The sequence below is a fragment of the Rhinopithecus roxellana genome, chromosome 7 (assembly GCF_007565055.1).
Source record: "Rhinopithecus roxellana isolate Shanxi Qingling chromosome 7, ASM756505v1, whole genome shotgun sequence".
NCBI classification, from domain to species: Eukaryota; Metazoa; Chordata; class Mammalia; order Primates; family Cercopithecidae; genus Rhinopithecus; species Rhinopithecus roxellana.
This window is the reverse complement of record NC_044555.1, coordinates 49,337,317-49,349,444: the sequence shown is the minus strand read 5'-3', so window position 1 is coordinate 49,349,444 and position 12,128 is coordinate 49,337,317. Positions and strand designations below refer to the sequence as shown.

General features: G+C 34.6%; 1 protein-coding gene across 10 annotated transcripts in view; it reads left to right on the top strand.

The window, feature by feature from the left end:
- ATRX (ATRX chromatin remodeler) overlaps positions 1–12,128 on the top strand; it is a 309,323-nt gene that overhangs the window by 289,074 nt on the left and 8,121 nt on the right. For all 10 annotated transcript variants that reach the window (XM_030933744.1, XM_030933747.1, XM_030933752.1 and 7 more), the window contains 4 exons: positions 2,320–2,469; positions 3,317–3,442; positions 4,186–4,281; positions 4,760–4,888. In XM_030933744.1, coding sequence (XP_030789604.1) covers positions 2,320–2,469; positions 3,317–3,442; positions 4,186–4,281; positions 4,760–4,888 — 501 coding nt within the window. The remainder of the gene's footprint in view (positions 1–2,319; positions 2,470–3,316; positions 3,443–4,185; positions 4,282–4,759; positions 4,889–12,128) is intronic.

Genomic DNA, 12,128 nt, shown 5'->3' with positions numbered 1-12,128 from the left:
ATCAGTGGCACAGATAGAAATGAATTAGTTCCTAGTATACAGTTTTCTTGGCTTTTCTCTTATCCAGATTGCTTTCTTAGAGAAATGAACTGATCTGACTATGATTAAGATCATTTATTGCTACACGGAAGTAAAATTAGAGATTATCCATAGAACGTTTTAATCTTGTAATTTATTTGGTGTGTTGGAGAACAGCTGACTTTTCTCATTGTGTTTGGTAAATGTGCTAAAAATATTAGTCAATGTTATCTGGTTTTATTATTTTATCTTTCTCTTGAGTCGTGTTTGGCATGTATGTGTTGGGGGAGTGGGCATAGGAGTTACACATTTAAGAAAACCCTATCTTTTAGTAGAATAAATTAATGCAGATTGGCCTGTCTTCCTGCCTGCCTGGTCAGTAACAGTGGACTTTGGAGATTGATCTAGTGATGATAAACCTATTGTATGTGGCATAAGCCAGAGAAGTCAACTTTGATCACAGGTTTCTACATTGGCATGAGAGAGAAGCATTTAGTTAACATTTCAAATTTCAAAGTAACTAAGCCTGTTAGCATCCATGTATTCTACCAGTAGACTTTATTGGGTCCTCTCATTTGTATGTTCTTTTATTGTTTTTTGTTTTCAACAAAGGAAATAGCACACACATACATCTCAAAATGGATTATACCTGTTGTAATCTCAGTATTTTGGGAGATCAAGGTGGGAGGATCACTTGAGGCCAGGAATTTGAAACCAGCCTGGGAAACATACTGAGATCCTGTGTCTACAGAATTTTTAAAATTAGCCAGGTACAGTGGTATGCACCTGTAGTCCTAGCTACTCGGGAGGCTGAGGCAGGAGAATCACTTGAGCCCAGGAGTTCAAGGCAGCAGTGAACTATGATCAAACCACTGTACTCCAGCTTGGGCCACAACATGGGACCCTATCTAAAAAAAATAAAATAAAATAAAATAAACAAGAATTATAAAGTCTCTATTATGGTTATATCTATTAAGAAAATCAGTTCTGTTAAGAAAGGAAATAATTGTTGCAAATGTTTATTGGGGTAGCAAGATAAAAAGTTGTTTACAAGATATTAAATATCAGAATATTTGGAATTAGTGTCAGTATTTGCTATTGTATAGAAAAAAAAAACCTAGGGCCTCATGATTTGAATTTTTCATCTTGAGTTATTTAATACACATTTGAATTCTTACCACTTTTTGGACCCTATACTCAAGGTATATAAAGGCATAATTATTTTCAAATGTGGGCTTTGTCTATGCAAAAATTTATGAGTGCATTAAGCATCACTAGATGCAGATTAAATTTGAATTCAATGTGCTTTATATGTGCCTCCACTACCTTCATTTGATCAGTAATTATGTCCCTTCACTAAATTCACACTCAATTTAGAAAGTGTGTTCTAGGAAAACTTGTTAAAAGCTATGGAAAATCTTTCTGTAAAGTGAATTAATTTGCCTTTTATAGATCCAGGTTTTCTTATGTGATTTCTTAATGAACGACTTATGAATATTTTAAATTTATTAAAAGTAACGTATCTGTAATTCACATTAACCCCCCACCCCATCTATCTTTGTGTCTCACTCTCACAGTCATAATTACACAGAGCAGGAGTTTAGTGTTCTTACTGAGTATATAAATGATCCCAATTTTTTATAATCTTAAAAGATTGGCTTAAGATACCATGATTTCTTTAAAATATATATGCTATGATAATAAATCAAAAATGTATCAATTTAAATTTGACCCATGGGTCTTTACAGTGTAATTTAACATTTGACCTTCCTACAGTTGGAGTATAAGGGCTATATGTTTCAGTTAAACTGTCCTATAACTGTTTAGATTAATTTAGATTAGATTTTTGTTAACATAGTGGTTGGCAGCTAAAATGATTGTGAAAATAAGGTTGTTTATTATGTATAAATAGGAGTAGCCTTGATTTCTAGCACAGGCATCCAATATCATCACTAATTTAAGCAGACTTATGTTAGCATTTATCAACTCAGAATTAAGCACAAAATAAAATGCATGTGAAAAAAAAATGTTAAGTTGGTGGAAGGACCTTGAAATCTGAAAACTAGTAATTAAAAAAAAAATTGAATGCCTAAAACATACTGTATAAACATGAAAGTCTTACATAAGAGACTGGTGTTACATGTTTTGTTGCTGTTTTTTAGGTAATCTGTCATATATATCAGAAATATATATGTAGCAATCAGGTTTTAGTTTCTAGTACAGTTGACCATAGAACTATGGAGGTATTATAGTATCCAGAGGGGAAAAATAATTGTCTCTTATTTCAACCCCTCTAAACAGGATACCATACTTGCAGAACTCCTTCAGATACATAAGGAACACATTGTAGGATATCATGAACATGATTCTCTTTTGGACCACAAAGAAGAAGAAGAGTTGACTGAAGAAGAAAGAAAAGCAGCTTGGGCTGAGTATGAAGCAGAGAAGAAGGTAGTTGATGCAAAATGCGTTTTCGATTTTGTTATGTTAGTGATTTGAAAGAGCAATGAAGAAGAAAAGGGTCACATTTGAAACAGGTGATAATAATATAGTGGGTTTTAGGAACACAGTCCCCTTTATGGGTTGGTTTCAGCTACCTTTGGTGGTAGAGTAGGAGGAGGAGACAGAAGAAAACAGTTTACACTTAAAGAGTAGTAACCCCATTTGTGGTTAGTATTTGTTGAATTGAGAGATGAGTGGGAAGCCATATATTTAGCACCACGAACCTCCCATCAGTACCCTCTCTGTAGTAACAAACATATAGGAGCTTAGTGTTTGGAGGTTGTAGTAAATGTAGCTTTGCATGTATACCATGAAATCTAAATTTTGACTGAATATCAGAACACAAAAATATTTCATTATTAGACATTAATGCCGTTTGCTCCAGCAGCAGCTTTATTTAAGATCCTTCTATGTCTGTTTTAAACATCAACCCAGTTGAGCAAAAATGTGCCTGAGCATGAGATACCTTATCCTAATACCTGAATCCTTTTCAAACTCCTAACTAATTGTACCAAACCTCTTTAACATTAATGTGATGTTCAGAGTCTCATCAGAATTCTTTTGAGTTGCCCCCATTCTGTGGGAATTATCATAAAAAAGTACACCTTTAGGGGTTAAAACTTTCCATGTAATAAGATCTTGGTTTCGGGTGAAAAGGGTGTTTTGTTTGTGTGTGGAAGAGTGTTAATAATTTCCTGGATCTGAGAATGTGGATTCTTTTCTAAACCAGTAGGTGATGTAGAATTTCAAGTTTTAAATCACAATGTGAAAAGTGCGTAATTTTTTTTGTTTTTAGGGACTGACCATGCGTTTCAACATACCAACTGGGACCAATTTACCCCCTGTCAGTTTCAACTCTCAAACTCCTTATATTCCTTTCAATTTGGGAGCCCTGTCAGCAATGAGTAATCAACAGCTGGAGGTGAGTTGTGAAGTACAAAAGTAGTTTAACATGAATTAAAGGCAATTTCAAATGCCTTGTTGTTGAGGGTTCATTCTCCAAAAGATTACCACTGAATAGACCAATAAATTTTTATTTTATTTGTTGACTGTTTTGAAGCAACATAATGTTGTAAAATATGGTTTGTTCAGAGCACAAAGGAATCAGTTGGTGAATTAATGTAGTTTGAATTATTTTAATTAAGAAACAATAGGGCTGCTGACTGGCTTGGGAAGTAGCACCTTCTTCAGTTATAAAATATTCATAATAAATTGCTATCTTACTGTTTGAAAGTAAGATAAATATACTCATTAATTTCTATTCAAGTGCATTATAGATGTACAATTAAATATATAATGCCCAATATTATGAAATAAATGATTTAAAGCTAGAATCAATTGTAAATTAAATAGGAAAGATTGCGTTTTTATTACACCAATAATGACTTAATTGAATCTGAAACGCATTATAAAATGTGCTTATGGATTCATCTAAATTATTAAATTATTGGTGTGATAAAACTCAAACTTTTAATCTTCATAACAAGACTCTTTGAGCATTGGTATGTTTTACTCCACTTTATTGATACTGAATTTTTCTGTTCTCTTCAATTATTTAAAGAGTTTTAAAACCAACTGCTATAAATTGGCAAATGGAAGGATTCCTATACTTTAACACTATGCTGTCTTTCTGCCTTATATAACTTATTTCTTGCATTCTTCTAGGACCTCATTAATCAAGGAAGAGAAAAAGTTGTAGAAGCAACAAACAGTGTGACAGCAGTGAGGATTCAACCTCTTGAAGATATAATTTCAGCTGTAGTAAGCTAATTGGCAATTGTCTTATTCCAACCTCATATTTGTTCCCTCCACCCCCTACTGCCATTTTCAAAAATTTTTAATTGTTTCCATCTTATAAATTGATTTGCAATAGTAAAATACTGGTAAAATGGATGGATAATAGTGCCAAACGGTAACCCAGCAATTTTACATAGATGTTGGCACAAAAGAGAAATGGATAAAATGTAAGAATTGAGAAATGAAACATGGAAATGTATGCATTGTTTACATAAACATTTTAATTACCAGTTGCACAAATTAAATCTAAATTATTGTTTCATTCCAGAGATAGCCAGTCCAGGTACAGCAGTGAACAACTTAGTACCCTGTTTTGCATCATGCTTTTCTTTAGAAAAGAATAAAAGAAAGGTGGGGGGGGACCTTGGAAAATCCCAAATATCTTAAAATACCTTAATTATTTTTTCTTCAATAAGGAGTAAATAGAAAATTTTTCTTTTAGTGGAAGGAGAACATGAATCTCTCAGAGGCCCAAGTACAGGCGTTAGCATTAAGTAGACAAGCCAGCCAGGAGCTTGATGTTAAACGAAGAGAAGCAATCTACAATGATGTATTGACAAAACAACAGATGGTAAGAATTCTGACTTCTGTTTCTAGGTTATGTTTAATTTTCTTGAATTTATAATAATAAGTTTGTATGACATCTACATCAGTAATTATTCCTACTATGGAGGGATGGATGGTCATTGATAATTCTGGAAGAAATGTAAAAAACCCAGGAATGTCAAGTAAAAGTAATGTATTTTGTTACAAAAATGTAACAGCTACCTAAATGGGAATCCTTGAAGTTTACATAGGATCTAGTCCATATAATTTTATTTCTCATATATTCTGAACATCTACGTAGGAATTTTTGTCAGAGTTTTACCACATTTGCCATTTGCATTTTATTTAACTTTTAATTTTTATGAGTATATAATAGGTATATATATTTTTGGGGTACATAAGGTATATTGATACAGGTATACAGTGCATAATAATCACATCAGGGTAAAGGATATCTATCACCTCAAGCATTTATCCTTTCTTTGTGTTATAAACAATCCAGTTATACCCTTGTAGTTATTTTTAAATGTGCAATAAATTATTTTTGACTGTAGTCACCCTGTTGTGGTATCAAATACTAGATCTTATTCATTCTAACTATACTTTTGTACCTATTAACTAACCATCCCCCATTACCCCAGTCCCTGCTACCCTTCTCAGCCATTCTATTTTCTATCCCCATTCAATTGTTTTAGTTTTTAGCTTCCAGAAATAAGTGAGAACATGTGAACTTTGTCTTTCTATGCCTGGCTTATTTCACTTAACATAATGATCTCCAGTTCCATGCATGTTATTGCAAATGGCAGTATCTCGTTCTTTTTTATGGCTGAATAGTACTCCATTGTGTATATGTACCATGTATTCTTTGTTCATTCATCTGTTGATTGATACTTAGGTTGCTTCCAAATCTTAATATTGTAAACAGTGCTGCAATAAACATGAGAGTGCAGATACCTCTTCAGTATACTGATTTCCTTTCTTTTGGGTATAGACCTAGCAGTGGGATTGGTGAACCATATAGTACCTCTATTTTTAGTTTTCTGAGGAACCTCCCAACTGTTCGCCATAGTGCTTGTACTAATATACGTTGCTAACAACAGTGTACGCAAATTCCCTTTTCTCCACATCCTCACCAATATTAATTATTGCCTGTCTTTTGGATAAAGGCCATTTTAACTGGGGTAAGATGATATTTCATTGTCTTTTTTGTTTGGTTGGTTGGTTGGTTTTCTAGAGACAGGGTCTCACTATATTTCCCAGGCTGGTCTCAAACTCTTGGTCTTAAGCAATCCTCCGACCTCAGCCTCCCAAAGTGTTCAGATTACAGGTGTCAGTGACCATTCCCAGCCTCTCATTGTAGTGTTGATTTGCGTTATCTAATGATTGATGATGTTGAGTACCTTTTCTTATGCTTGGTTGCCATTCGTATGTCTTCTTTTGAGAAATGTCTATTCAGATATTTTGCCCATTTTTAAATCTGATTATTAGATTTTTTTTTCTATGCAGTTGTTTCAGCTCCGAATATATTCTGGTTATTAATCCCTTGTCAATTGGAAGGCTTGCAAATATTTTCTCGCATTCTGTGGGTTGTCTCTTCGCATTGTTGATTGTTTCCTTTGCTATGCAGAAGCTTTTTAACTTAATGGTATCCTGTTTGTCCATTTTTTCTTTAGTTGCCTGTACTTGTGAGATATTACTCAAGAAATCCTTGCCAGTTCAATGTCCTGGACAGTTTGCCCAATGTTTTTCTGTAGTGGATTCATAGTTTGAGGTCTTAGATTTAAGTCTTTAATTCATTTTGATTTGAATGTTGTATATGGCAAGAGATAGGGGTCTTCTTTCATTGTTCTGCGTATGGATATCCAGCTTCCACAGCACCATTTATGAATGAGACTGTCCTATCTCCAATGCATGTTCATGGCACCTGTGCCAAAAATGAGTTCACTGGTGTGTGGATTTGTTTCTGGGTTCTCTCTTGTGTTCTCTTGGTCTGTGTGTCTGTTTTTATGCCAGTACCATGCTGTTTTGGTTACTGTAGCTCTATAGTATAATTTGAAGTCAGGTAATATGATTCCCCCAGTTTTGTTCTTTTTGCTTACTACAGCTTTGCCTATTCTGGGTCTTTTGTGGTTCCATGAAAATTTCAGGATTTTTTTTTTTTTTATTTCTGTGAAGAATGTCATTGGTATATTGATAGGGATTGCATTGTATCTATAGATTGCTTTGGGTATATGGACATTTTAACAATGTTAATTTATCCAATTCATGAACATGGAATATCTTCTCATTTTTTTGTACCCTCTTCCATTTCTTTCATCAGCATTGTGTAGTTTTCATTGTAGACATCTTTCACTTTCGTTAAGTTTATTCCTAGGTATTTAATTTTGACTGTGGCTACCGTAAATGGGATTATTTTCTCAATTTCTTTTTCAGATTATTCACTGCTGGCATTTAGAAATGCTGCTGATTTTGTATGCTGCCACTTTACTAAGTTTGTTTATCAGTTCTAAAATATTTTTGGTGTGGTCTTTAGGTTTTTCCAAATACCAGATCATATCATTTGCAAACAGAATAATTTGACTTCTTCTTTTCCAACTGGGATGCCCTTTATTTCTTTCTCTTGTCTGATTGCTCTAGCTATGACTTCCAGAACTATGTTGAATAACAGTGGTAAAAGCTGGCGTCCTTGTTGTGTTCCAATTTTTACAGGAAAGTCTTTCACTTTTTTCCCCATTGAGTATGATACTGGCTGTGAGCCTGTCAATATATGGGTTTCATTGTGTTGAGGTATGTTCCTTCTATAACCGGTTTTTTGAGGATTTATATCATGAAGGGATGCTGAATATTATCAAATGTTTTTTCAGCATCAGTTGAAATTATCATATGGTTTTTGTCCTTCATTCTGTTATTTGATGTATCACGTTGATTGATTTGCATATGTTAAGTCATCCTTGAAGCCCTTGGATAAATCCCACTTGGTCATATTCAACAACGCCTTTTTAATGTGTTATTGAATTGTGTTTACTAGTATTTTGTTGCGGATTTTTGCATGAATGTTTATCTCAGATATTGCCCTGTAGTTTTCTTTTTTTGATGTGTCTGTCTGATTTTGGTGTCAGGGTGTTACTGGCCTTATAGAATGTGTGTGAAGTATTCCCTCCTCCTCTCCTTGTCACAGTAGTTTGAGGAAGATTGGTATTAGTTCTTTAAACGTTTGGTAAAATTCAGCAGTGAAGATATTGGTTTCCAGGCTTTTCTTTGCTGCAAGACTTTTTATTACAGCTCTAATCTCGCTACTTGTTACTGGTCTGTTTCAGATTTTAGATTTATTAGTGTTTCAATCTTGGTAGATTTTATGTGTCTTGGAATTTATCCATTTCTTCTGGGTTTTCCAATTGTTTGCATGTAGTTTGTCATAGGACCCTCTAATGCTCCTTTGAATTTCTTTGGTATCAGTTTTAATATCTACTTTTTGATCTCTGATTTTATTTATTTGAATCTTCTTTTTTTTTGAGACGGAGTCTCGCTCTGTCGTCCAAGCTGGAGTGCAGTGGCGCGATCTCGGCTCACGGCAAGCTCCACCTCCTGGGTTCACACCATTCTCCTGCCTCGGCCTCCCGAGAGCTGGGACTACAGGCACCCGCCACCATGCCCGGCTAATTTTTTGTATTTTTAGTAGAGATGGGGTTTCACCATGTTACCCAGGATGGTCTCGATCTCCTGACCTCGTGATCCGCCCGCCTCAGCCTCCCAAAGTGCTGGCATTACAGGCGTGAGCCACTGCACCCAGCCCATTCTTTTTCTTAGTCTGGCTAATGGTTTGTCAATTTTGTTTATCTTCTCAAAAAAACCAACTTTGTATTTATTTCTGCACTGATCTTTATTATTTATTTTACTAATCTGGGGTTTTGTTTTGTTTTTCTAGTTCTTTTTAAGATGCGTTGGTAGGCGTTTAATTGAAGTTTCTTTTCTTTTCTGATGTACGCACTTAGAGCTGTAAACTTTCCTCTTAGTAATGCCTTTGCTGTATCCCATAGGTTTTTGTATGTTGTGTTTCCTTTATCATTTGTTTTAAGAAATTTTTCAATTTTCTTCTTAATGTCTTATTTGACCCACTGGTCATTCAGGAGCATATTGTTCAATTTTCATGTGTTTATATAGTTTCAAAAATTCCTCTTCTTGTTGTTTTCTAGTTTTATTCCATGTGGTCAGAGAAGAAACTTGATATGATTTCATTTGTTTGAATGTTTTAAGACTTGTTTTGTGGCCTAATATATGGTCTTTCCTTGAGAATGATTTATGTGCCAAGGAAAAGGATGTATATTCTGTGACCATTGAATGAAATATCCAGTAAATATCTATTTGGTCTATAGTGCAGAATAAGTCCATTGGTTTTTTTGTTGATTTTCTGTCTGAATGATCTGTCCAATGTGTAAAGTTGAGGTGTCGACGTCTTCAGCTATTATTTTGGGGTCTGTCTCTCTATTCAGCTCTAATAATATTTGCTTTTTTATATCTGGTGCTCCAGTGTTGGGTGCACATATATTTACAAATGACCATCTTTGTCTCTTTTTATGTTTTTTGTCTTGAAATCTATTTTGTCTGATATAAGTATAGCTAGTCCTGCTCTTTTTTGGTTTCCATTTTCATGAAATATCTTTTTTCATCCCTTTATTTTCACTTTATATGTGTCTTTATAGGTACAATGTATTTCTTATAGGAAACAGATGGTTGGGTCTTTTTTTTAAATCCATTCAGGTACTATATGTCTTTTGATTGGAGAGTTTAGTCCATTTATATTCACTGTTATTCTTTTTTTAAACTTTCATTTTAAGTTCATGAATACATGTACAGGTTTGTTATATAGGTAAATCTGTGTCATGGGTTTGTTGTACAGATTATTTTGTCACCCAGGTATTAATCCTAGCACCCATAAGTTACTTTTCCTGATCCTCTCCCTCCTCTCAGCCTCCAACCTCTGGTCAGCCCCAGTGTCTGTTATTGCCCTCTATGTGTTCATGTGTTCTCTTCATTTAGCTCCCACTTATTAGTGAAAACATATGGTATTTGGTTTCCTGTTCCTGCATTAGTTTGCTAAGGATAATGGCCTCCAGCTCCATCCATGTTCCTGCAGAGGACATGATCTTGTACTTATTATTAGGTTTATAAAATATATTAATAAAATTAAATAAATAGGTTGACAGCAGTCTTGAAGATGTGTGCTGAGATCTGGGCTCAGCGTTACAAACCGAGAATGAGAAAGTAGATTTTTGATCTCTGAGATTTCTAATAGTTGAGTCAGCTGCTGTTGGAATAAGAAAAGCTCTAGTTGTCTATAACATGTTGAATTTGTCAGACTCTTTGTGATGAGCTGCATTCAATAAACCAAATGCAGAGGCATTAGTAGGAGGCTATGGCTCTGCTAGCTGAGGTTTAGAAATCACAGGATGCAACATCTTAATTTTTGCTGTGGAACTTGATAATGGAGCATTCCATAATGAATGCCTTATAAGGGGACATGAGTATGAGTAGGCAGAGGGCACATGTATCTAGAGCTTCAGTCACTGTAGGTATCAGGAAGAAAGGCACATTTAGAATACACCTTTACACACATGGATTTTTTTTTTTTTACCCCTCCTGAACCTTTTCTTTATTTTTATTGTTTATTTCCACATTCTCTTTATCCAGTCTACCATTGATAGGCATTTAGCTTTATTCCATGTTTTTGCTTTTGTGGATAGTGCTGCAATGAACATATACGGTGTCATTATAATAGAATGATATATATTCCTTTGAGTTTATACCCAGTAATAGGATTGCAGGGTTAAATAGTAGTTCTGTTTTTAGCTCTTTGAGGAACTGCCACACTGCTTTCCACAATGGATGAACTAATGTACACTCCCACCAACAGTGTATAAGCATTCCTTTTTCTCTACAACTCACCAGCATCTTTTGACTTTTTAATAATGGCCATTCTGACTGGTGTAAGGTATCTCATTGTGGTTTTGATTTGCATTTCTCTAATGATCAGTGATGTTGAGCTTTTTTCATGTGATTGTTGGCCACGTGCGTGTTTTCTTTTGCAAAGTGTCTGCTCATGTCCTTTGCCCACTTTTTAATGTGGTTGTTATTTTCCTGTATTTTTCTTTAAGTTCCTTATAGATAATGGTTATTAGTTGTTAGATGGATAGGTTGCAAAACTTTTCTGCAAATCTGTAGGTTGTCTCTCTACTCTGTCAATGGTTTCCTTTGCTGTGCAGAAGCTCTTTAGTTTAGTTGGATCTCATTTGTCCATTTTTGCTTTTGTTGCAATTGTTTTTGGCATCTTCATCATGAAATCTTTGCCCGTTCCTATATCCAGAATTGTATTGCTTAGGTTGTCTTCCAGGGTTTTTATAGTTTTGGGGTTTACATTTAAGTCTTCAATGCATCTTGAGTTGATAATTTGTATATGGCGTAAGGAGGGGGTCCAGTTTATGGCTAGCCAATTACCCCAGCACTGTTTATTGAATAGGGAATCCTTTCCACATTACTTGTTTTTGTCAGCTTTGTCAAAGATCAGATGGTTGTAAGTTTGTGGCCATATTTCTGAGCTCTCTATTCAGTTCCACTGGTCTGTGTGTTTTTTTTGTACCAGTACCACACTGTTTTGGTTACTGTAGCTCTGTAGTATAGTTTGAAGTTGTATAGCATAATGCCTCCAGCTTTGTTCATTTTGCTTAGGATTGCTTTGGCTATTCAGCCTTTTTTGTTGTTGTTGTTCCATATGAATTTTAAAATAATTTTGTCTAGTTTATGAAGAATATCATTAGTAGTTTGATAGGAATAGCATTGAATGTATAAATTGCTTTGGGCAATATGACCATTTCAACAATATTGATTCTTCCTATCTGTGAGCATGGAATGTTTTTCCATTTGTTTTGTCATCTCTAATTTCTTTGAGCAGTCTTTTGGAGTACAAAATGACGAGTTGATGGGTGCAGCACACCAACATGGCACAAGTATACATATGTAACAAACCTGCATGTTATGCACATGTACCCTAGAACTTAAAGTATAATAAAAAATAAATAAATAAATAAATTTAAAAATAAAAAAGACCGTAGAGACCTTTTACCTCCCTGGTTAGCTGTATTCCTAGGTATTTTATTCTTTTTGTGGCAGTTGTGAATGGGATTGCATGCCTGATTTACCTCTTTACTTGACTTTTGTTAGTGTGTAGGAATGCTACTGATTTTTGTACATTGATTTTGTACCCTGCGATA